Source organism: Trichechus manatus, unplaced genomic scaffold (genome assembly GCF_000243295.1).
Source record: "Trichechus manatus latirostris isolate Lorelei unplaced genomic scaffold, TriManLat1.0 scaffold00023, whole genome shotgun sequence".
In the NCBI taxonomy this organism is placed as follows: Eukaryota; Metazoa; Chordata; class Mammalia; order Sirenia; family Trichechidae; genus Trichechus; species Trichechus manatus.
In genome coordinates, this window is record NW_004443959.1 from 20,195,182 (window position 1) to 20,221,342 (window position 26,161).

Here is a 26,161-nt window from a genome sequence, read left to right on the forward strand (position 1 = left end):
GAACACATTACATTAGCCCTCAAGGCTTTGAAAATAATCTTCTGTTCTCTGAGACAATTTACACAATAGCCCTGCCCTCCAGACTCTAGGTATTGGCCACAGTCTCTGGATTCTGAGTGGAGGCCTATCAGCCCTGGGCTTCAGCTCCGCCTTCCAGGCCCACTGGGACAGCAACTCAGCTCCCTTGGCTTTAGGCGCACCATTCCCCTAGTCCATCTGAGTGGCGACTCCACCCTTAGAAGCTCCAGATGCCACTGCTCCACCCTTTGAAACCCCTCTGGTCATGGCCATACCTTTTGAGACTGAGGCAGCTTGGCTTCTTGTGTCCCTTGTCTCTTCAGCTTCTGCTTCTGTTTCCTGTGGCCTCTTGGCCCTTGGGCCTCATGCCCACATCTGCCCTGCTGGGGCAAGTGTTCCAAAGCTCTGCAGCTCCACCAGTGTAAGTGCCCAGAGGCACCCCACTCCGCCAGAAAGCCTCATGCACACAGACACTCAGCTCTCTCCCTCCATGGGTCGGCAAGCCTAGATCCACCGATAAGTGCTCAGAGGCACCCCACTCCGCCAGGAAGCCTCCTGCACACAGGCACTCAGCTCTCTCGCTCTGTGGGTCGGCTCCAGCGCCATCTTGCACTGGTCTCCTGGTTCTGTTGCTGTTGGTTCTCTGCTGCTGCCGCTCCTCCGCTGCTGTAGGTTCTCTGCTGCTGCTGGTCCTCTATCACTGCCGTACGTCTATCCATTCACAGTTTTAAAACCGCTTCCGCATTTTAGGTATCTGTTAGAGCAGCACCCCACTCTCAGTACCAAATTCTGTCTTAGTCATCTAGTACTGCCGTAACAGAAACACCACAAGTGGATGGTTTTAACGAAGAGAAGTTTATTTCTTCACAGTAAGGTAGGCTGAAAGTCCAAATTCAGAGTGTCAGCTTCAGGGGAAGGCTTTCTCTCTCTCTTGGCCTTCCCATCGATGTTCCCCCAGACTAGGAGCTTCTCGGCGCAGGGACCCCAGTCCAAAGGACGCGCTCTGCCCCCGGCACTGCTTTCTTGATGGTATGAGGTCCCCCTGTATCTGTGCTCACTTCTCTCTTTTATATCTCAAGACATTGCCTCAGGACACAATCCAGTCTTGTAGATCCACTCCTGCCTTACTAACAGAACTGCCACCCATCCTTCCTCATTAACATCATAGAGGCAGGATTTACAACATATAGGAAAATCACACAGTACCAGGAATCATGGCACAGCCAAACTGATATACACATTTTTGGGGGGACATAATTCAAACCATGACAGTAGCCAAGTATGTTTTAACCTTTTGCACCACCCAGGGACTCCAAGCATAGTATTAGCATGACTTAATTCCTAACCATGCTTCAGGCATTGTTTCTATTTTGTCTCCATATAACCAAACAAAGAAGGAGGAAAAATCTCCAAATGCAAGGCAGATTTTGAACTCTTCTCTTCAATAGTGCAAAGATACACATTAAGGAATTCTACAGAAATCACTTGTGACTTGAGGAACATCATACCATCCATCCTAATACAACAACAATACACTGGTGTTGGCCTTGTAAATATGTTCTGGAAAATGCTATCACGTTTAGCATCTTTTGGTCTAGGAATAAAGCAAAAAAGGAAACCTTCCCTACTAATGATATATCATTATTGATTCGATTTTCCCAGTAGAAAACATTAACTTTGTTTCTTTTTCTCTTTCCCTTCTTCTTTTGCATAAAATGTCCTTGTCAATAAATTTAAGAATGATTTACACTAACTACACGTGATTATGTATAGTCTGTGGGTCTTTATATAAAAAATAAACTTCATCAACAAATTATTAAATGAGCTTTATTACAGATTCATTCATTCATTCATTCACGTCACCAACATTTTCGCATATATACTCCATGTTAGATGTACTGATAGCATAAAAATAAACAAACAAATAATCTACAATTAGACTACTAAGGAAAACTGAAACAAATACACCAAGTTAATACAATGTGGTACGTGTTACAATCGAGGTTTCTATAAACTCCTATCTGAGCATTGAGGCAGGGATACTTTTATAAAGTATAGAAAATATAATGCAAAGTAATATTAAATTTGCTAGTTTTTCCTCTATGAATCTTGTATTATCCATAATTACGGACTTTTCAAAAGCACTTTTTTAAATGACTACAGTTTTCTAAAGGCAAGCTGTGAAAGCAAGAGGCAGAGCTACCAGATTTGGCCATTCAAAAATCCTCAGGAAAAAATATTTGTCTGCCTAAAATTAAGGTAAATGGCGTAGACTCCAACCTCTCAATTCAATAACTATGAATACATGAACACTATTTTTGTTGCAAATATCGTGTAAAAAAGGTATTTAATAGTCTCATTACAGCACAGTAAAAAGGGAAGATACCTGTTAAAGGAGGCATTATGCTGCCATCTATTGGTTCCCCAAATTAAAATACAATTCATCCATGAGAGGCGATAAAAGGCTCCCATCTTGGTTTTTTACTTGCTCAAAGCTTCATGTCTTTTAGGAGTACGGGAAAGTACAAAGGCTGAGGCCACAAGGGCCAGACCAAAAAAAAAAAAAAATTTTAGAAAAAGTACCCATTGCACTTCATAGGGAGATATACAGAAATAAAATAAGAACATAAACTTTGTTTAAAATACTTCATTATAGATTTCACAAACACGATTACATTTTATACTGCTGGATTTTTTGATTTTGGTTTATGGAACATGGTGTATGATTGAGTCTAGATAACGGTAGAAAGCTATGACTAAAAATCGCGTGGAGAAGGAAATAGACAGCAGTGATAACCTTATGGGAAGAAAGAATGGAGACGTCACTGAGGAAAAGACCATGTAGTCCTAAAGAAATAAATATTAAACATAAAACCCACTGCCGTCAAGTGAATTTTGATTTTTAGCGACCCTATAGAATAGAGTAGCACTGCCCTATAGGGCTTCCAAGGCTGCAGATCTTCACTCTCGCTAAGCAGCTTGCGGGTTCGAACCGCTGACCTTTTGGTTCTTAGCCAAGCACTTTAACTGCTGCACCACCAGGGCTCCTTATAACACTTGAACACAGCAGTTAACAAAAGGAGCCCTGATGGAGTAGTGGTTTAAGAGCTCAGCTGGTAACCACAAGCGCTGGCAGCTTGAATCCACGAGCCCCTTTTGGGAAACCCAATGGGGCAGTTCTACCCTGTTCTATACGGTCACTATGAGTATGAATCAACGCGATGGCAATGAGTTTAGTTAACAACGAGAGAGAAGGAAGAAGATTGAATTTCTCTCGCACTTCGTTGTTAGCATCTGTAGAGAAGTGGAAAAATATTTTATTTATTACATCTTCTTAGAGAAAGCATTTGATGAGCGCTCAGAATAAAAAGTAGACCCTCCCTCCCATTTCTATTTCCTTAAAGCCTTAAGAGAAGAAAGTATATACCACTACATCAAACCAAGGTACGATTTTGTTGTTTCTGAAGATTTAGACTGACTAAAAAGAGGAAGAGGAAAACAGAAAAGAGAGAAGAATCAGCAAGAAGCACGTGAGTGAGAAGCAAGAATAGGTACAATGTGGTTAGCCATGTTGAGGAGGCAGTGAAATTCATCCTGACGGAATACACTGTAAGTATTTTAAGAATGTCCATGCCTATACGTCTATTTCTATTTTACTGGAAATGTAAATCCCTCTTTAGTTTATCCCATGAAAACATAAATAAAATCTGCAGTGCACTTGAATGCTTCATTGTAAACTCCACTGTGGAAACTAATAAGAGGAACTGGATTTCATATTGGGATCAAAACAGTGCAGTACAGAGACACGGTACATTGAAGCAGGAATCCAGGGTTAGCAAAGGACACGAGGAACTACAAGAACCCTCAAGAACCCAAGGGATAAATGCTGATAGTCCACAAGCTATGCTACTGAGCTCCATGATGTCAATGGCAATAAAGGCATCACAGAGCGGTAAAGGACAGGGCCAGCACTTAACATTTAGTGGGCCCAATTATTAGAGTAAACCACAGGAACTGAGCAGAACCAGAGTTCTGACCCTCCGAGATCTGACAGTGTGCAGTTATTAGTGTCTTTAGACATAAAGTGTCTGGGCAGCACACCAAGCTGTTGCTTGAACTAAATAACTGGCAAAAATCCTGAACCAATGAGCAGTAACAATGGTGGGGATTCACGGCCTCTTACTCAGTTCCCAGAACTAAACTGCCTAACAGAGTCAGAGCCACTTGAGAGAAGGGAGGTAAATTTGTTTGAGGAAAGTCACTGCAATATGCTCACAAGTGTACACTGTAAGCCTTAGTTTAGGACTTTCCCGAGATGGACCTGTGTCCATTTATCAGGGTATCCAGGCCATCTCCGAGGTTACTACATACTGGTTGGGAGTTGTCACCAATCCCTGGGCACCCAACACTGCATCCTAGTATACTGGTTAGAGTGAGGGTGTAACGGAGGTCAGATGCTGGACAGAGTCTTGGCCCCAGTCTTTCTCATTGTGGATCTAGTGTGTCTAATGGGTGTACAGATCTGTCTTATAATCATTTCCCCAGTTCCCCAGTGAATATTGGAAACAGATATATTTTGTAACTTGCAGAAATGCCATCCCCCATGAAACCCTTGGCCTCTGAAGTCAGTGCTATTGTGGCAGAAAGGGATAAGTGAAAGGCCCTGAAATTTTAACCCTCCCCACCTCCATTGCCACCACCAAAATAGTAAACAAAAAGCAATGTCAAACTCCTAGGAAACTGGAGAGTTGTGTGGCAACATCAAAGACTTAGAAGATGCAGAGTTGCTGATTTTTATCACATCACCCCTTTAACTCAACTTTTAGTCAATAGAAAATCTGGCTAAAATGTGGGAAATGAGAATCATAGTAAATTTAGTCAGGTAGAGGCATTGAGCAGAGCCACTGTTGCAGATGTGATATTTTTACTGGAGCAAATCCAAATAGCCTTTGATATCTGGAACACAGGTATTGACCTCACTCTTAGTAAGGATAAGAACAAGCAGTGCTTGAAGATACCAAAGATACCTGAAAGTCTCTGGCAGATACAGCAAGTCCTAACTGAAGAATCAGAGTGAAGACCCCTCAAGTTTGGAGCAAAGCCATGGCTTCTTGTGCTGAAAATTCATCTTCCTTTAAAGGCAGGTCCTAACTTGCTCCTGACAGAGATTGAAAGCTGCCCATGGGACATGAACTGTGTGGTCTGGGGAAACTCAAATGAATTGGATGGTTTATGATCCATCTAATCATAAACTCGGGAACACAGAGCAGTTTTCCTCATTTAATAGGAATGATTTATGTAAGACCGTGCTCAAGCTGGTCCACACCATAAATAAACTGCATGCCCAGGTGGGGCAGACTACATGATAACTCTTCCTTCAAACCACACTAATGGGCTTATGGGAACCTCCCAATGGCAAGTTAACAGAAGAGGTAAAACCAGGGCTTCAGACTAGTTCAGACTGGTTCACTCACGGCTGGCAAAGTGAAACCAGAACAGACCCGAATTTTTACAGTTTGGGTGATCTGGAATGATAACTGGAAGGGGAAAAATTCTGGGTCAAAGCCCTGGAATGGGAGACTAGGAAGAGGCGCAGTGAGCCCTTTCAGGAGCCTGATGTGTGAGATTAGATTGTTGGCAGGACTGTGGAGAGTGATACACATTCAAAGTGATGCAGTAGGCCGCCATCTTTGAGTGGGGCACCTCTGTGTCCACCTGTGCTCCAAATCTGAAGGGCAAGAGATTTGGTTGCTATGCAGTGCATATGCTACCCTTATTTTCTAAGAGGGAGATTAAGATTCTGCCAGGGCTTTGACCTGTAATTTCTCCCATTTCAGTTCATTCAAATTTTAAAAATTTGGATCTGTTCTGGTGTTGTTTCCTCAGCTATGACTGAACCAGGGAGAACCCAGTTCACAGCTGAGTAAAATCCAGGCACCTGGTTTACAGATGGGTCTGCAGGATATACTCACACTAGCTGGCAGTGATTGGCAGGTTCATTCAGCCCCACTTTGAAAGGCCCATAAAGACACTAGTGAGAAATCATGTTAACAGAACTTTTATGTCATACCTATGTCCAATTTAATGTAAGAGAAGGTGGCCAGGTAAGAATACAAGGAAAGAATTTGCAGTAATCCTTAGGAGTAGCTAACAGATTGACTGGCTGGTCAGGAACTTGGAATGAACAAGATTTAAAAATTGTTGAAAGGAAGAGATGAGGTGGGAAGGCACATGCTTGCATCTCCCAGAATGAGCACAGTGTGAAGATATTTATGGTCAGTTTAAATGCCCTTCAGAGCATCCACTGAAAAGGAGGCTCTTAAGGTAGGACTGACTCTGTGGATATCAGTCATTTTCCTAAGACACACTTGAGGTACTTGTGAACCAAGTGGTGTTAGTAGGAGAGATGGAGGCTATGCACAGGGTCACCAGTACAGAATTTCCTCACCAAGGCTGAGTTGGTTACTACTGCTTACATGTCCAACCTGCCAACAACAAACGCCAGTACTAAATCTTTGTGACACCACTACCAAGGGAGTTGAAGGCAGAAGGTCAGTTGTTGCCACCCTTCAAGGGTAGATGGGGAGAAGACGTTGTCAGCCAGCTATCTGGGTCTAGGTTGTATACACTGGCCCCTTCCTACCTTGGATGAAACAGTATTCTGTTCTCAAACGAATAGTGTATGCGAGATACTGATATTCCTCTTCTGTCCTGAATTTTTCTGACAGCCGTTACCCCTGGATTTACAGAACCCTTATTTACTATTCTGCTAGCCCACACAACATCATTTCTAAGTAACTCGTTTTAGAGCCTAACAAGCGATTGCATAGACTAGGATTCATGGTCCTCACTGTACCTTATACCTCATCCACCTGAAATAACAGGCCGGATGGAACTGTGGCTTGTTCTATTGTATTGCAGCCTCAGTCACGGTGCTAGCTAGAATTCTTTTCTATTGCTGAAATTTTGGCCTTAGAAGGCAGGAGGTAAAAATTCCTGAGGAAGGAACTTCGTCCGGGGAACACAGTCATGGTTCCATTAAAGTGAAAGCTGAGGTCATCCTCCCGGCACTTTGGAACTCCTCATCTCATCTCAACTGACAGACCAGGAAGAGCGTTCGATCTCTATTTCCAAGGGGAAATTGGATTGCTGCTACATGTGGGGCAAGGAGGGCTATATCTAGAAACAAGGTGATTCACTAGACACCTCTTAATACTCAGGTGTCCATTAATGAAGGTCACTGAAAAACCTGGCAACCCAGTAAAGCAGTAGTAACCAAGTCAGCCTCAGTGAGGAAAATCTACGCTGGTGACTTGGATTCTTTATGAATGAAGTTTTGTCATCTCACCAGGCAAAGAACCCTGACAGAGGGTAAGAGAAATATGAAATATGGGTTAAAAGAAGAAAGTTATAATAATCAACTTCAACCTCCTCATGTTCAGCTACAGAAGTAGGGACGATAACAGCTCTGCATATTTTAATGTGTTTGATTATTTTTTCCCTCCCCTATTCTGCTGTCTCACATGAAGCACTGGTCGTTCAGTGCTAGAATGTTCACCTTCCACGTAGGAGACCCAGGTTAGATTCCTGGCCAATGCACCTCATGAGCAGCCACCACCTGTCTATCAGTTGAGGCTTGTGTGTTGCTATGATGATGAACAGATTTCAGCGGAACTTCCAGACTAAGACAAACCAGGACAAAAGACCTGGCGATCTACAAGTGATCATGGGGACTGTGCAGGATCTGGCTGCATTTGTTTCCCATGCCTCTGGGATCCACTGAGTTGGGGCCAACTTGATGGCAGCTACCAACATAATATCCTCCTATCGTATTTGAGAGAACTTGTGATAGATGATAATAGTTTAGGTTCCCAGGTGGGGGTGGTGGTTAGTTGCTGTCAAGTAGTTTCAGACTCCTGGCGACCCCACGTGTGCAGATTCGAAGTGTCCTATCGGTTTTTAAGGCGATGATCTTCTGCACGCAGAACGCCAGGCCAGTCTCCTGAAGCGTTCCTGGGTGGGTTTGACTGCCAACCTTTCGGCTAAATTTTGGCTAACCTTTTGGCTAGTAGTTGAGCGCTTACTCGTTTGTACCACACAGGGAACCTACAGTCTAACAGAATTGACAGAAAACAGTCCCCAGTTTAGGGAGTAAGAGCCTCGCGGTAGTTGAACAAAGAGCAAAAATGAGCCATGAGTGGCAGAAACGGTGTGCTGTGCTCCTAGTCTCCATTCGCTTTCCCCACACTGAAAGCCATTTTCAACCTTTCCCTGCCCTTCCCTGTGTTACAAGTGGCTTATCCCTGCGGGCTGTATCTCCCAGCTCCCTTGCTGGCTGCCTTTTGGGTTTGGACAATGGGAGAAACCAGCAGGATATCAGAAAGCAGGAGAAGAACAACGCTGTAATATTTCTTCCACACACACTTCCTGTTTTCATACCATTTCTTTCTCAGTAGATCCTTTTTCTAAGTATTAGGCTTCTGCTAGGTAGGCCCTCTGACTTTTCACTGAGCTCTGACAGCAATGCTATCTTCCCTAATCCCTTCAGATTCAAGGGTCATAACGGCTTCTTGTAGTTGGTACTCTCTTGGTGTCTCACCTTCCCTTTCCTATTCCCTATTCAGTGCACGGAGCCCTGCTGGCGCAGTGGTTAAGAGCTCAGGCTGCTAACCAAAAGGTTGGCAGTTTGAATCCACCAGCTGCTCCTTAGAAAGTCTGTGGGGCAGTTCTACTCTGTCCTAATGTCCTATAGGGTCGTGATGAGTCGAAATTGACTCCACAGAAATGGGTTTCCGGGTAATCTGCCCACACCTCTTTTAAGTAGTTGTCTTGGCTTCCTGGGGTTGCCATAACAAAATACCATAAAGTAGGTGGCGTTAAAGAACACAAATTTATTTTTTCACAGTTTTGGAGGCTAAAAGTTCAAATAAGGGTCTCAGTCAGGTTGAACCTTCTGTGGGCCTCTCTCCTAGTTCCTGATGGCTGCCGGTCATCTTTGGCACTCCTGTGCTGTTGGCAGGGCCCTGGTGGCGCAGTGGTTAATAGCTCAGCTGCTAACCAAAAGGTTACTGTTGTTGTTACATGCCACTGAGTTGGTTCTGACTCACAGCGACCCTACAGGACGAAGCAGAACTGCTCCACTGGGTTTCCAAGGAGCAGATGGTGGATTTGAACTGCCAGCCTCTTGGTTAGCAGCCAAGCTCTTAACCAGTGAGCCACCAGGACTCCAACCAAAAGGTCAGCAATCCAAATCCACCAGCTGCTTCTTAGAAACCCTGTGAGGCACTTCTACTCTGTCCTGTAGGGTTGCTATGAATCAGAATCAACTCGATGGCAATGGTTTTTGTTTTAGCTGTAGACAGGTGCATCTGCCTCTGTTACATGGCGCGTTTTTCCCGTGTCTCACTCCCTTTTCACAAGACACCACTCAGAAGGAATTAGGACTAGTAGGGTCATACCCCACTCCAGTATGACCTCATTTGACCCAACTGATAACAAAAGGAAAACGCTATTTCTCCAAATGAGATCACATTCACAGGCACAGGAGTTAGTACTTACATATCTTTTTTGGGGACGTAATTCAATCCGTACGCCAGACTTCTCATTATTATCTCTTCATTTAAACCATCTGGTGTAAGTTCTTTTTTCTGTTGAGACCTGAGTGAAATAACAATGGAAGTTGACTGTGGAGCAAGAAAACTATTAATTAGTAGTTTTAACTACTAGTTATATACTAATATATGTAAAACACTGCTGTTTACAAACATAATTTTACTCATTAATATAGCTCTCGTAAATCAACTGTATATGAGTTATTTATATAGAGAATCACAATTTGGGAAGTTATTTTTGAAATAACCAAAATCTATATTTCTTCATTCAAATCATATCTAAATCTGATCCTATCTGACAGTATAAAAGTTCCAAATACACAGTAGCATAGATTCTATACCAGTGTGGTCCAGCAGAAAAAGAATACAAGCCACTGATGTAATTTAAACTTTTTTATTGCCACATTAAAATAGTAAAGAAAAAAAGGCGAAATTCTAATTCTATATTTTATTTAGCCCAATATGTCTACATATTATCCTTTTGATATGTAATCAATATAATAAATCAATTAACAACTTGTTTTACATTTTTTTAGTATCATTGAAATCTGTTCTATGTTTTACATTTAAAGTGTCTCCGTTCAGACTAGCTACGTTTCAAGTACTCAAAAGCAACATGTGATTAGTGGCTATCGTATTGGACAACTCAGTTTTATGCTGTAGAATACAAGTGTTATAGGAATCAGAGGACGGGGTATCATTGGGACTGAGGTTGTCAGTGAAGGTTTCCTGAAGAAGTAGATTGTAACAGTTTGGGAGAAAAAATGGGAGCCATCGTGTTCAACGTACCAGACTAAAGAGCAAATGAAGGAAAGCAGACCAGTTGGGACAAACTGGGAAAATGGAAGGAAGTGATGTGAAGGGCAAGATGAAAGAGACCCACAAATCCTGTTATGAGAGACAGGCTACGTTAAACAGAAAGAAAATCAGCAGAGTGGAAAACAAGAACCTTCAGATTTGAAGAGAGTATAGGACAAGTAAACACCCCCCAAATTACAAGAAAATAAACAGCAAGAAAGGAAGGCATTAAACACAAGAAATGGGAAAACTAATAACCAAGGAAACGAAATAAATAGAACTAGAAACCTAAAAATAAGTATAATTACTTATATAGAGAGATAAGAGAGAACCACAAATTCATGTCAGTCAGCTGATATAAAGAACAAAACAGAATTTCTGATAATTTAAGCATATAACTGTTGATAACAAAGTATCATTTTAGGGATGAGAAGCAGAATGGACACAGATTCAGAGCGTCATAATAAGGGGCATATAAATCAAGCCAAGCCATCTTCCCAGATGCAACACCACCACAAAAGATATTTTGAGCAGATAGTTAAGAACCATACAGGAGAGGAAGATGTACTATCTGTCTAACAGGCATTCATGGAGGTGAGAACAGAGAGAATGGAGAAGGGAAAATTGTCAATGAAGCAAACATTTTCCCAATCAAAAGAAAGACATGATCTTTTATACTGAAATGAATTAATGCAAGTTCAGTAGGATGAATTAAAAAGGACCAACACTGTGGAGAAATTCTGGAACATCAAAACAAATGAAAAAAGAAAAAGAAAAAAAAACCATTCATTAGAATTGTTTTTGTTATAATTACTAAAATATTTTAAAATAAAATATATGTGATAAAATTGAATAAATTTAATAATTCACCATATTAATATAAAAAGAACATTTAATTTGAAAATCCCTAAGGTGGGTGCAGATGTTAAACAAGTGAAAAATAACTCAATTAGTTAATAGAACAAGAGTAAAAAAAAAAATTAAGTGTGCCAAATAGAAACATTAATTATGAACAAGTATTCAAATGGCAATAAATGATAGTCATTAGGTTTCCCAATCAAATAACGAAATTCTTAGATTTACACATACACAAAACTCACCAATACCTACTAAAACTTGAAATCAAATCTATGATCTCAGAAGAGATGCATCTAACTAAAACAACCCAGATATTTTTAAAATGGAGTTATGGACAAAATGCATTAAGTAAATGCTAGGAAAAAGAAGGTAAGTGCAGCAATGTTATTTTTCAGACAAAGTTTAATTCAAAACAAAGAATACAGAATGAGGCATAGACTCATATTTCATATTGACAAAAGTTACAATATCCCAAGAAAATATTATTTATCAAATTATTGACAGAATCTTCAAATTATAAAATAAAAACTGATAAAATACAAGTAGTATTTTACACATCCATTATCATAGTGGGAGAATTCTCTAATAAATTGAAAATTCAAATAGATTTAAAAGTATATAAAAATACTGAAATCATAAAAACACAACTTTCCAGCTTGATCTACAAGAGATCTTTAGAATTTTATATCCAAGAAACGGAACATATATTATCTTTGCAACACACATACATTTTCATAAGTCAGTTATAGATTTGTATGTATTCAGCCATAAAGAAAGCTCACTAAAAAAGCTGGAAAAAAATATTGAAAACACTTATTTACATCATTGCAACACAGGTAGAAATTAATAATGAAATTATAGCTCCCCAAAATTATTCACTTGAAAACTTGAGAAATAAAAATATACATAAACAAATTACTTAAAAGTAAATCAGAATAATAATTCTAAATGGTAAATGGTTTACCATAAATTGTAAATGGTAAACCCAATAGAATGCAGGCAAAGCACTATTTAGAGAAAACTTATAGTTTTAAATGTATGTATAAGAAACGAGAAAGAAAATAAATAAATAAACTAAATATGCTGACATGACACATTAGCGAAAGAATACATAATTAGCTAAACAAAAGGAAAAATAAATTATACAAAATTAAAGCAGGAAATACATTTTAAAAAGTGGAGACCTAGCCAGTAAGTCCAAACAGTGATTCTTTGACAACTGCAATGAAAAAAAATTAATGAACAAATAAACACTGTTAGAGATGATAAAAAATTAGTAACAAGAGAGATGAACACGTTAGCCAAGAAATTATGAAACTATAGAAGAAATGTTTTCTAGATATACATTGTTTCCAAAGATAACCAATAGAGGCAAAAAACCTCACTAAATATACCAATAACCTTACATGCCACAGCAAGAAGAGTAGTTTATTTTAATAACAATGGGACACCTCTGAAGCATTTCAAACAGAGTAGTGACTTTAGGATCACTGTAGCTGCAGTGTAAGGAACAGATTATAGGAGAGCCAGAGGGTAACAGGAAGACCTCTTACGTAACTACTGTGGGAGTCTAGACAAGGAATGGGTAAGCGTGGTAAAGCGGATGAGAGATTCAGAGACTTTAAAAGTCTTGGAAATATAATTGGCAGGACTTGCCTCCACCCAGATGTGGAAGGTATTTCAGATAAAATTCTTTTGGCGGCAATTTAAAGAGAACCCAATGCAGACTCACGTACACAATAACGTGAATGTTTTGGCTACGTAACTAGGAAGTCCAGAGCAAAACCTAGCTTCCATTTTGGTTTGATTCAGTGGTTCAGGAATGCCACCAAGAGCCCGTTTTCTTTCATCCTTTCTGCTTTGCTTTCTTCCGTGACAGATTTATCTTGAGGTCGGGTTCCCTCATGTTAGTCAAAAAATGGCTGCAGTTGTTCTTGACTTCACACCCTTATTCAACTCCATTTAAAAGTAGAGTATCTTTTCAAATAGTTTTCATTGAACTTCAGGGAAACTTCTGTCCTAGAAGTCTAAAGAGCTCTCGTACCTATTGCGGACAGAATTCCTAGCAGAGGAATATCATGTGCTGACTGAATTAAAGCTTGGTTGCTTGAAGCATCACCCTGGAGGGAGAACTGGAAATATCCCAGTTAGGTAGAAGCAATCAAAGTCTTTACCCCTAGATCTGAGAAAAGGGTGAGCTTCTCCCAAAGGCTAACTTCTCGAAGTATGAAAGGGACCAGCAGTATCGGCATCACTAGGTCACCTGTTGTTATGAGCTGTGAAGTCATTCCAACCACAGTGACCCCATGTGACAGAGTAGCACTACCCCATAGAGTCTTCTTGGCTGTAATCTTTACCACATGGTGGAGACACTGGGTTGGTTTAACCAATGGCTTAACACTTGTGCCACCAGGGCTCTCGTTAAAAAGGCAGAAATTTAAGTCCTACCCCAGACCGACTGAATCAGAATCTGTATTTTCAATAATATCCCCAGGTGATGTGTATGCACACTAATGTTTGAAAAGCACAACCCTTAAGCACACCGGCTGTGCGGGAAAGGGGTGTTTACTAGAATCTGGATATTGTTAGCTAACAGAAGGGGATAGGAGAGGAATAGATTTTGTGTAGGCAATTACTATAGACGGTGTAAAAGGAAATACAGTACTGTATTGTAAAGTGAAAAGAGCAAATCTAGAGCATTCACATTAAAAGAAAAAAAACAATTATGGGTATACATAAAATCACATACCATGCCCTCAGTGCCAAGACACTGCTCCCCTAGCGTCCTGGTGGGCAGGTTCCTCCGCGGGGCATGTGAGCGGCTCTGGTACTATATAATTTTAGAAGTGTGCCATTTCAGAAAAAGAGGCTGTGAGCAATGCTACAAATATCCCCTAAACGAACAAACCGTTGCCATGGAGTGGATTTTCACTCATAGTCACCCTATACGACAGAAGAGAACTGCCCCAGAGGGTTTTCAGGGAGCAGAGAGGTGGATTTGAACCGCTGACCTTTTGGTTAAGCACCGTAGCTCTCAACTACAGCGCCAGCAGGCCTCCAAATGCCCCCTAATCCTGCAGAAATAGCCTCTACTCGCTTCCCAACTTTCTCCCTCTGTCCAACACAGGGGAAGAAGCAAAAAATAAAGCTTTTGTCCTCTGTACCAAATAATACAAGTGAAAAAGCATAGAAATCCAGTTTCAGTTTTAATTATTACTTTTTTAAAATGCCCTGTACTACCGCGAGATCTGGAGCGATACCCAGGCCGGGAAGATCTCGCGAGAAGACGCCACTCGGCTAGCGGGGATCCCAGTCGGGCGGGGGAGGCGTCCTCAGTGGCGGTTCCTGAAGGGGCGGGCCTTCTCCGGGAAGATGCCGTCCGCCTTCTCAGTCGACACCTTCCCCGTTAGCATTCCCGCCGTCATCACGGTAACTCGCAGCTCTGAAGCCTCCGGGCGCGGGAGGCGGTATGGGGCAGCGCACTTCCGGCCGTTCCACGGCTCCCCGGCTTTGCCCCGCTTGGGCCCGGGAGCCGGCTGCAGCTCCGCCGTGGAGGGCCGGCCCACCCCGGGGCGGGGGTCCGGACGGCCGGGTGCACCTCCGCCGTGGAGGGCCGGCCCACCCCGGGGCGGGGGTCTGGACGGCCGGGGTGCAGCTCCGTCTGGAGGGCCGGCCCACCCTGGGGAGGGGGTCTGGGCCGCCGGGGGCGGGCCGGGACGCCCACGGGCGGCGGGTGCTGCCCTGCGCCGCTCGGTGGCAGCAGGGTGGACTCAGAAGCCCCGCGTTCCCCACTCCTGTCTGCTTTCTTTGGCGTTTTTAGTTCATTCATTGGACGGTTAAGGACAAACTTGTTGAATGACTATGTACCGGGCTCTTGAGTGCCTGCTTTATGCCTCATCCTGTTGGTAGGTCGAGACATTCATGCAAATAGCAGATAACACAGTACCAAAAAAACCTAATCCACTGCCGTTGAGTCTATTCCGACTCACAACGACCCTATAGGACAGAACAGAACTGCCCCAGAGGATTTCCAAGGAGCGGCTGGTGGATTCGAACTCAGACCTTTTGGTTAGCAGCTGAGCACTTGCCCACTGCACCACCAGGGCTCCGTAGCAGTGATATGCAGTACTAAAAAAACTAAACCCACTGTTGTGGTAGTCCATTCTGGCTCATAGCGATCCTACAGGAGTGAGTAGAACTGCCCCATAGAGTTCCCAAGGCTGTAAATCTTTGGAAGCAGACTGCCACATTTTTCCAAGTAGTTAAATACTAGCTTACAGAGCTTGAAATATGAATTCATGTTTTAACTTTGGGATGAACCAAATGCATCAACTTCCCTTCCTTGTCGTATAATTTGCTGAGTGATTGCTTAGATTCTATCCCGCTTGAAAACGCTATTTAATAAATAAAAGGGTCACGTCAAGTATGTACTTGAAGATTAAACCAGTGGTGTATCTTTTTAAAAATGTTTAAGGTTTGTTGATTATGGTTGAAATATAGAATGGATTCTTGTTTCTGTCCTGCCTTTTCTTCTCTTTCCTTTTTCCCGTGTTTCTCTGTGAGGCCGGACCGTGCCATTCTGGAGAGATTGCTCAGTAGCACAAGGAGTATTCAGTGGTAAATCAGTACCAGTTGCCACAGAGTCGATTCCAACACTTGGTGATGCCATGTGTGCCTGAGTAGAACTGTGCTGTGTGGGATTTTTGATGGCTGGTTTGGGGTCGCTGATTTCTGACTTGATCCTTGATAAAGCTCTGCACAAGACCTGACGCTGAACTTCTGATGTTTTGTGCTTACAGCAGACAGACTGGACTGAACCGTGGCTGATAGGACTCGTTGTCTTCCACGTCCTCTGCTTGCTCCTCACTTGTTTCTCCTTCCAAAGGTATAAAGTACAGATTGGACATTTCCTATGCCTAGGTGAGTAGAATAAAAAATTAAAACATCTGTGACTAAGATTACTATGTAAGATACTTGTGTTTATGTGGTGTCTGTATCTTCAAAACACATAAACATGTTCACCAGCCCCTCTATCCTGTGTTCCACTTTGATTTTTAGAGTCTCGGGAACTATAAATGTAAAATAATTTTTGGGTATTGAATTTAAGAGGAATCTGTTGATCATCAGTTACGTCCCAGGCAAGGGTACTAAATACAAGTCATTCAAAGAAGAGTTCAGTTTAATGCAGTGCTGACTGTCTTGTCTACAAGTTGTTTTCCTCTTTGTGCTTAGTATGCTGCTTGCTCTGGGAGGTAGAAGACAAACTAGGAGGGAAAGTTCTCTGCATAAAATAATTTAAAACATTGCCCAAATCAGTTGTAAAGATAAAGGCTATGGATTTAGAGAAGGAAATGAGTTGCATGGAGAGATTGAGAAAGGCTGTTGTTATTGTTAGCTACTGTCAAGTCAGCTCCTGGTGACTTCACACACAATGGAAAGAAATCGTGCCTGGTCCTGTACCATCCCCACGACCACTTGTGGATTGGACCATGTGATCCAAAGAGTTATCACTGGCTAATTTTTGGAAGTAGATCACCAGGCGTTTCTTCCTAGTCCACCTTAGTCTGGAAGCTCTGCTGAAACCTGTTCGGCATCATAGCCACCTGCAGGCCTCCACTGACAGGCGGGTGCTGACTGTGTGTGGGGTGCCTTGGCCAGAAGTCAAGCCTCAGTCTTGCCTGGAAGGCGAGAATTTTACCACTGCGCCACCAGTGCCTCATGGAGAAAGATTATGTGGAAAAGTAAGGTCTTGATATGGGGCATGGAAAGTAACATTTTACTAAGACAAGCTAGAGAAACAGATACCTAGCTCGGGAATGAGATATGGGGAGAAAGCTCACAGAAGGAGGGCAGCTTTACTGATACACAGAAGTGGAGATAAATATGAAACACGGACCGAACGTCAGAGAAACCCAGCCCGGCGAGAGCTCGGCGTTCCTTGTGTTCAGTAGTTATCAGTGTACCTGGTAGAAGGTGTGGGTAGAGCCTAAAATGGTTGGGCTGAGGCTTTTTTTTGATTTTCTGGATATTGGGGAGTCACTGAAAATTTGTCATGGTATTTTAACAAAAAGCAACAACTTTTTAATAAATCTCAAATAAGGTTGGTGAGCTGGCCATGTGCAAAGTGGGAAATCTGAACAAGATGATTTAGAAGTACAGGAGTAAAGGGAGTTTGCAGACATAGTACTGGACAAATAAGGGTTGGAGATAGAGGTACTGTTTTCAGTTCATGCAGAACTAGCAAGCATGTGAGGGCATGCTAGGGTTGCAGCTGGGAACGTCAACATTTGGGTAATCCTACAACTAGATGTGTCATTATAAACTGTGATGAGTGTCATGCAGGAAACTCCAAGAGCACAGTGAACTAGAAGTAAAACCAATTTTTTAATTTTTGTGGTGCAGTGGTTAAAATGCTTGGCTGCTAACCAAATAGGTCGGCAGTTTGAACCCACCAGCTGCTCTGCAGGAGAAAGATCTGGCAGTCTGCTTCCCTAAAGATTTACAGCCTTGGAAACCCTATGGGGCAGTTCTACTCTGTCCTGTAGGGTCACTACGAGTTGGAATTGACTCAACAGCAGTGAGTTTTTTTTTTGTTTGTTTGTTTGTTTAGTTTGTTTTTTGATGACTAATGCCCTTGAGGAGCTTCTCATGTGTTGCTCACCATTTGTATTTCTTCTTTGGTGAAATGTTTATTTAAGTTTTTTTAATTTTCCATATGACTTTTTTTTTTTTCATTTTTGTGCAGGTCAGTATATTAGCAGAGTGTGGTGTTTGAGAATGCATGCTTTGAGGTCCGTCCTTCATAGGTTTGAATATCAGCATTAGCATGGAATTAGCTGTGAGACCTTGTGCAAGTCACTTAACTTTGCTTTGCCCCTGGGATAAGCAGAGCTCCTGTTTAGATAGACTGAACAGACATTAAATGAGATCAATCGAAGAGCCCATAGAAAGCTCTCATAAGCGTTAGCTGCCATTATTACTGTCCTGCTATTCAGCTTCGTCATCCCTCTCCATTGCTTTCTTTCCAGCGCTAACAGGTGCTTTTCCATCCAATTCCTTTTGAAAGTCTCAATAGTAATTTCCCCATTGTGCGAATGTTTGAGGTGGAAAAACAGGTAGTTTTAAGCTCTTAGTCTTAACAGCTCTTTGAATTCTGCTACATGGTGTTGCATGTGATTTAACTTTGCCTTGTATTGTATAGGAAATGCCATTTTAGGCAAATATTACTGCATGGTAAACAGTTGATTTCAAGGTAGTAGACTTGGATTCCGGTCATGACTGCTGCTGCTGAACAGCTTTACAAGGCCAAAACCATCAAAACCTTGAACTTGCATTGACCTTGATTTTCTTTTTTGTTAAATGCGTGTGCCCTATAATTACAATTTTATAATTTTTACTTCTCACATTATATCTCAAATAGAAATTGCATTTCTCATCAAATTTTTGCTCTTCTCTTATACTTACATTAAATATTCTATTACAAATACATGATTTATTCTATAGTGGTTAGTAGTCATTTAAAATCTAACAGTTTTTTGTCTTTTTTCAGTAATTTTAGTCTATTGTGCTGAATATATTAATGAAGTGGCTGCAATGAACTGGAGGTAAAGCCAATTTTCTTTTAATTTTGACTGTATTTTAGGAGATATCTTCTACGATGGTGTTGTCACAAAGAAATATTCCATACAGATCACAGGACTCAAAGAGGAAACAAAAGAATTAAATAATTGAAGCCAAGTTAAAATTGAAGCAGCTTTGCATTGATAGGTTTCAGCTTTGAGAAACAACTTGTTAAATATTTTTTTTGTTTATATTTTCTGATTGATCAACTCCAGCTGTACTGTGTTGGTTAATATAACAGTTAATGGCAGAAGTGTGACAGAATTTGATGGGCTTTTTAAAGTAATTTTAATTGCAGAGTAAAAAACTGAAACTTCAGAGAGAACTCAGTCATCATCATGGTTGAAGCAGAAAGTAATGCTGCTTTCCGACCACTCTCCCACTGTCGTCCCTGAAACCTTGCATACCTGAATCTCATTTTCTCAGGAATATTGCTCTGCTGTTCCTACTGCTTTTTCTTGTGCTCTGTGAATCCCTGGGTAACTCCTTCCCTTCTTGAAGGTTTTGGTTCTGGCATCCTGTTACTCTTTGTAGCACTACTGTTACCGTTATTGTTGGTGACTGCAGTGTCCATGTATTCAGCCCTCCCGGTACTGTGGACTTTTAGTTCTTTGGCCTCTTTCTCAGACGACTGCATCTCTTCCTCTGGTTGTACGCTGGCCTACGCCTTCCTATCACCTCCTTTATAATCTCAATTTTAAATTTGCAACGTTATCCACCACCTCTTATCTTACCAGCTTACTTCCTCTAACAACCTGGTAACTTCCATCAATTTTCTAGCCAGCTGAACTTGGCTACTAACCAAAAGGTCAGCAGTTCGAATCCACCAGCCACTCCTTGCAAACCCTATGGGGGCAGTTCTACTCTGTCCTATAGGGATGCTATGAGTTGGAATTGACTTGATGGCAACGAGTTTTTGTTTGTTTTTAAGATCTATAACCTGTTGATCGTATGGTATTTTTTGTTCTGTGACCTCTTTATGATCTCTTTTTACTCACGATCTAGCTTATATTTCATAGTCCATCATTATAATTATTCTTTTGCATACGCCTTCAACTTCTCTTTACCCTTCTCTCACCTTATCCTACGTGAGTGTCAGAACCCTATGTCTGGTTAAATTTAACTCTTCCTGCTCAGGTGAGACTTTTTCACAGCCAAAAAACCTACCACATTTCCCCAGATGGAAGTTTGCATACAGTGGCCCACGGGCCAGCTCTGGCCCACTAACTTTTTGTATGGCCTGTGATCTAAAAATAGTTTTTACATTTTTAAATGTTAAAAAAAAATAAATTAGCCTTTTGGGAAGAACAAGATGAGGACATTGTCTCTTGGCCCACAAAACCTAAATATCTGGCCATTCACAGAAAAAGTTTGCTGACCACTGACCTAGATCATTTGTTCAGACACTATGCTTAGTGACTATTTAAATCTTCCTCTCTCTCAAACCTCCAACAGCTGCTTATTCTCAGCTAATGAATTTGCTGCATATTTCAGTGAGAATATAGAAGGAATCAGAGAAGAAGATTCATGTCCTACCTACTTGCTTTTATGTTCATCTCATCTGTCTTCCTCCTTGTTGGGCTGGCCTGACTGTTCCATCTAAGATCAACCTGTTTGTGCACCAGGCCCCATCTGCTCTTCATATTCCAAGACAGGGCCACAGCACTTAGCATTTGTCTCTCCTGCTTCGTTACTGTCTCTCTGCCAAACCATCCCCCATCAACATAAGAACACACTGCAGTTTCTCATCTTATAAAGATCCATTGGCTGCATCCCTCTCCAGCTGCTGAATCCGTATTTCAGGTCCTCTCTGTAGTAAGACTGGAAGGTTGTCTTCCTGTTTTCTCTTAAACTCATTCCAGTCAGCCTCTTGTTCGTTGATTAAAAAGCTTTCGTCAATGACACCGATGACCTCTATATTGCTAAATTTGATGTTAATTTTAAGTTCATACTTTATTTGATTTCTCTATCATATATATGTGTGTATGTATAGTCATGCCCCACATAATGTCCGTTTGGACAACATCTGACCGCATATAGGTCCGTGGTCCCATAAGGTTATAATAGAGTTCAGAAATCCCGATCGGAGAAGGGGATGTAGCAGACATAAATGGATGTACAGATTACATATTAGTCTGTGTACACAGTAGTGTATATTTACAGTGTACCTGTTGATGGGCAGCGGGCAGCCAAGCCCTGGCAGCTGCCACCCACTGCCCCAGGGCGCCCACCTGCCTGTCAGAGGACCTCCCAAATGTGCCAAGGGCACGCCTGGGGGCTCCCCATTGCCGGCAGTAAACTAGAGTCACGTAGATCAAATTGCTTCCAGTACTGAGACATTGATTCCACATTGGCAGCCATTTGGGGGGGCTTTTTGAGACACACATACACAGGAGTTTGGCTTTTCTCAATGGCTGCACTCAGTAATCCAGGCTGGATTCCCCCAGCCCTGGGGCTGCCACTGGCTGCCTGGGCCTTGCACGCCACCACCTAGGCCCTCACACTGCCACTCCAGTATACAGTAGTGTATATATTTACAATGTATTATGTATAGAGTATTATACAGTATTAACCTACTTAACCCATATATTATCTTGCCAGTTACATTAGCTGAAATACAGTACTGTATGTGTACAGTATCTTGGCTATTTAGTCAACACAGGTATACTACAGTATCCCATACAGCCTTGCTAAATATTTGCAGTGTTTGCACAATGTCCAAGTCACATAACTCCTAATTCACAGAACATATTGTGGACGTTAAGTGACATGACTGTATTCCTACTTGATTGTCTAGTAAATATCTTAAAAATATCATTTTCAAACTGACTTCTGTACTCTCTTTCCAAAATCATTCAACTCCACCTTTGTAAATGATAGCCTTTCTGACAGTTTCTTAGGCCAAGAATCTTACACATCACAAAGAAAATTCTTCAGGAAATCCTGTTGCCTCTAGCTTTAACATAAATCAGGAGCTCAACCATTTTCTACCACCTTCATCTCTACCATCCTAGCTTACCTTTTTCTTACACGTAGATTATGGTAACAGCCTCCTAAATAGTCTCTCCTTCCACCCTTGTTTCACCCTCCCTCAGCCATTCTAAGCTAAGCACTGTTGCTTTAGAACCATCCGACGAGTTTCTGTACCATTCAGAGTAAAGGCAGAATCTTACAATGGCCACAGAGCCTCATGGGACCTGGCTTCTCTCTGTTCCCTGTCATCTCATTTTCTGCTGCCATCCCTCCTACTCAAACTCTGTGCTCGCCACACTGGCCACACCGCTGTATTCCGACATCTACATTGTATTCTGGTGTCTGTGTGGCACACTCTCTCATATGCATCCAGTCGTTCAAATGTCGTGAAACAACCTTTCCTGATGAGCTTTTTAAAGAAAGCAGCCCGAGCTCATATACACTATGCCCTTTCCTTGCTGTATTTTTCTCGATAATATCAATCATGGCATGTTGTTAGTTGCTGTGAAGTCCATTCCGACTACATATTTCAACTGATGATCTCTTAATTAGCTGATTCTGCCCCCCCCACCACCACCCCAGAGAACCTATATATAAATGTTAAGCAGGAATTCTTATCTTTTCTGTTAACTGCTGTGTCTCCAGCGTATGTGCCTGGTGCCTGGTAGGTACTCACTGGTTCTTTGTCACTGAGTTACTGAATTGTTGCACGTGCTGGTAGCCGTTCTCCACCATAGTCTCTGCGCTGGCTGATCGGAGAGCAACACCTCATTACAAAGCCCGTCTCTGCCGTTTACTCGCTCGGTACCTCTGGGCAAGACGATCATTTCACCTTTCTGAGTCTTCCTTTCCCCTCCTACAAAAAGAGATAATAATGCCTGCTTTAATAAAGTGAGAGTTACGTTAGATGAAGGAACCTGGTATAGTACCTGCCTTAAAGTAGCTATAGAGTAAATCAACTATTATTACTTTATCATTTATAAAATGTATTGAAATCGGTACTAGACAGGTTTAAGAATCTCACGACAACAGCATGTTACAGTCAGCGTCCAATTCCCTGTTAACCCAGAGGAGCTTATTATGCGCAAGTGTTCATTTTGCCTAAAACAAAGTTTATCATTAGGTTAATTACTGTTACTTCTGTCATCTTCTCTCCACAAACAGGCTTTCTAATGTGATCTAGTGTATTCTCTTCAAAATGAGCTTAACATTTTAGATTTAAAAAACCCCATTGCTATCGAGTCGATTCCGACTCATAGCAATCCTATAGAACAGAACAGAAGTGCCCCATAGGAGCCCTGGTGGTGCAGTGGTTAAGAACTCGGCTGCTAACCAAAAGATTGGCAGTTCCAGTCCACCAGCCACTTCCAGGAAACCATATGGGGCAATTCTACCCTGTCCTATAGGATCGCTATGAGTCAGAATTACCTTGATGGCAACAGGTTTAATCTTTACAGAAGCAGACTGCCACATCTTTCTCCTGCAGAGCGGCTGGTAGGATCGAACCACCGACCTTTTAGTTAGCAGGCGAGCGCCTAACCACTGTGCAGCCAGGTCTCCTTAAGGAATTAGAAATTATAAAAGATCTGAGGGGTAGATCGAGTGTTGGGGGTAGGATCCAAAACTCAACCCACTGCCGTCAAGTCTAATTCCAACTCATAGCGACCCTTTTAATTGACATAATCTAATCACTGCAAATGTTTGTTATGTTATGCTAAGGAATTTTTTCTTTCTTTCTTCCTCCCCCAAAACAGGTTATTTTCAAAATACCAGTATTTTGATTCGAGGGGAATGTTCATTTCTCTAGTATTTTCAACACCACTGTTGTTCAATGCCATGATCATTGTGGTATGTACGTTACAGCCATTTAAGTTGTAGTTTTCTTTGTATACGCCATGTGTACAATCTTCCCCATTCTAAACATGCCTCGAAATGTTTGTTTTTAGATTCTGTGGGTACAAAAGACTGTAAATGCAATGACCGACCTGAAGGCTTCACAAGAGAAAAGAAAGGGGAAGAAACGAAGAAGGAAGAAATGACGTCACGACAGTTACTGTCAATCCTCACGTTGGGTGTTTCTCCACCGTCACTCCCAACACTGAAGTGCACCTTGTCGGGCCCCTTCTTAGCAACTGATCCACAGTTTGAAAAAATGGTAGATTCTTTTATTGTAATATCTACGGTAATAGAACACACACTGAAGTTGGTTTTTAAAGCCAACGCTCACCTGATAATCAGTAACGAGGTTCGTTAAACCTAGATCTGTATTTAGAATGTTTGAAGTGTTTCTAATTAAACTATATAGTCTGCGCAGAGCCCTTCATTGCTTGCTAAGTAGTTCACATCATTTATGTAATTAGTACATATTAATTATAACATCTTAAATCAGTATAAAAGTGTTAAGCGTAAATAATAAATGATGACTTTTTTTTTTTAATTGTGCTTTAGGTGAAAGTGTCAAGCTAAGTTCATTTCTCATATCACAGTTTATACACATACTGTTACGTAACATTAGCTGCAGTCCCTGCAACGTGACTGCACAGTCCCGCTTTCCACCCTGGGTTTCTTGTGTCTGTTCAACCAGCTCCTTTCCCTTCCTGCCTTCTCATCCTGCCTCCGGACAGCACCCATTTGGTTTTGTGTATCTGCTTGAACTAAGAAGCACACTCCTCACAAGTATTATTTTTGTTTTAGTCCTGTCTATGTCTGAAGAGTGGACTTCGGGAATGGTTTTAGTTCTGGGTTAACAAAGTGTCTGGGGGCCGTAGTCTCGGGGGTTCCTCCGGTCTCTGTCAGACCATTAAATCTGGTCTTTTTATGTGATTTTGAGTTCTGCTGCGTGCTTTTCTCCCGCTCTGTCCGGGACTCTGTTGTGTTCCCTGATGACTTACTTTCTTATGGCACTGTTACCTGTTTATCATTTTATGTTTTTGCCTGGATAGCAGAGGTTCTCAACAGAGGGTGATTTTGCCCCCTAGGGTACGCTTGGCAATGTCTGCAGACATTTTTGATTGTCATGACTCAAGGGCTGCTACGGGCAGGTAATGGGTCGACCCCAGGGACACTGCTGAACATCCTACAATGCACAGGACAGCGCCCACAGCAAGGAATTATCCACCCCAAAATGTTAACAGTGCCAAGGTTGAGAAACCTTTAAAAAAGACTTCTGAGGCAAGCTTTTGAATAAACACATTACATCTCAATGTAATGGGCCAATCCCTATGAGTCTGCTGTTGTTGTCGTGTGCTCTTGAGTAGGTGCGAGTCTTAGCGACCCTGTAGGACAGGATGGAACTGCCCCGTAGGGTTTCCTAAGCTATAAGTCTACTGGAGCAGATCACCAGGTCTCTTCTCCCAGGGAACAGCTGGTGGGTTCGAACTGCCAACCTTTCAGTTAGCAGCCCAGCACTTCACCACTGCGCCACCAGAGCTCCTTCTCTGATCGGGCTAGGCTCCCTCTAACAGTATAAACTAGAGGCTGCTGCACTTTTCCATGGTCATTAAAAACGTTCAACGCGAAGAATGTGATCAGTGTCACTAAACGGTGCGCGTGGAGTCTGTTGCATTGGTGGATGTTTTGTTGTTGAGAATATTCTCAACAACAACAAAATCAGTAAAAAAAAAAAAGATATAAGGAAAGGCACCAAGTTACAATTCCATGGAAAGAATGTCGAATGAATCCTTTGATTTTATTTTTCAGGATGCAAAATTACTAACATAGAAATACTTAGTAGATATTTAGCTGTTTCAACCAATAGATTTTATGAGAAACACGAAGACTGATGATATTCCTTCCTAAGTTTTCTCTTCCCTATAATTTGGGTGCTCAGAAACATAATGCTATCAATTTTATTAGAAGAGGTGTAATATTTTAATATGTGCTTTACAAAATAGCTCATGTACAGTAAGCTCCTGGCTCTTTTCAAACATGGAACTGTAACTAGAGAATGACAAATCCAAATGTTTAACAAATACCTTTCAATAAAGGGAATGTTATGGGCTATTGATTTTGTTTTAAAAAAAATAGTTTGTGAATAGTTGTTTAAATTTTAATAGAATTTTTTCCCCAAAGTGAAACAGTTTACAAGCTTCAAAACAAAACAAAAAAAAAAACCTAAATGAAAGTATTTATATTTAGCAGCTTAAAAGTTGGCATTTTATAGATTATAAAATTAAATCTCTAAATTCACATACATAATGTTCTTATAAACAACTTTAAGCATTCTTAGTAGAGAAACTATTTCCTATATATTGACATTAATTGTAGAAGTGAGTTGATACAAT

General features: G+C 41.5%; 1 protein-coding gene and 1 long non-coding RNA gene across 2 annotated transcripts; one reads left to right on the forward strand and one right to left on the reverse strand.

Moving 5' to 3' along the window:
- Window positions 1-9,588: 9,588 nt before the first annotated feature.
- LOC111819981 (uncharacterized) lies at window positions 9,589-14,585 on the reverse strand. Its single transcript, XR_002823552.1, has 2 exons — window positions 14,035-14,585; window positions 9,589-9,675 (listed from the first exon to the last, which is right to left on the reverse strand). It is a non-coding gene; the product is annotated as an uncharacterized LOC111819981 (long non-coding RNA).
- On the forward strand, window positions 14,586-24,527 carry TMEM18 (transmembrane protein 18). The gene is made up of 5 exons (XM_004373092.2): window positions 14,586-14,714; window positions 16,085-16,205; window positions 18,835-18,889; window positions 23,633-23,726; window positions 23,825-24,527. Exons 1-5 carry the CDS (start codon window positions 14,658-14,660, stop codon window positions 23,915-23,917), a joined length of 420 nt encoding a protein of 139 aa, XP_004373149.1. The 5' UTR covers window positions 14,586-14,657; the 3' UTR covers window positions 23,918-24,527.
- The last annotated feature ends 1,634 nt before the right edge of the window (window positions 24,528-26,161 follow it).

Coding starts and splice junctions, on each gene's coding strand:
- TMEM18 (XM_004373092.2), top strand. CDS start 14,658: ATGCCGTCCGCCTTCTCAGTCGACACCTTCCCCGTTAGCATTCCCGCC. Junction 16,206..18,834: donor TGGACATTTCCTATGCCTAG/GTGAGTAGAATA, acceptor GTCTTTTTTCAG/TAATTTTAGTCTATTGTGCT. Junction 18,890..23,632: donor GTGGCTGCAATGAACTGGAG/GTAAAGCCAATT, acceptor CCCCCAAAACAG/GTTATTTTCAAAATACCAGT.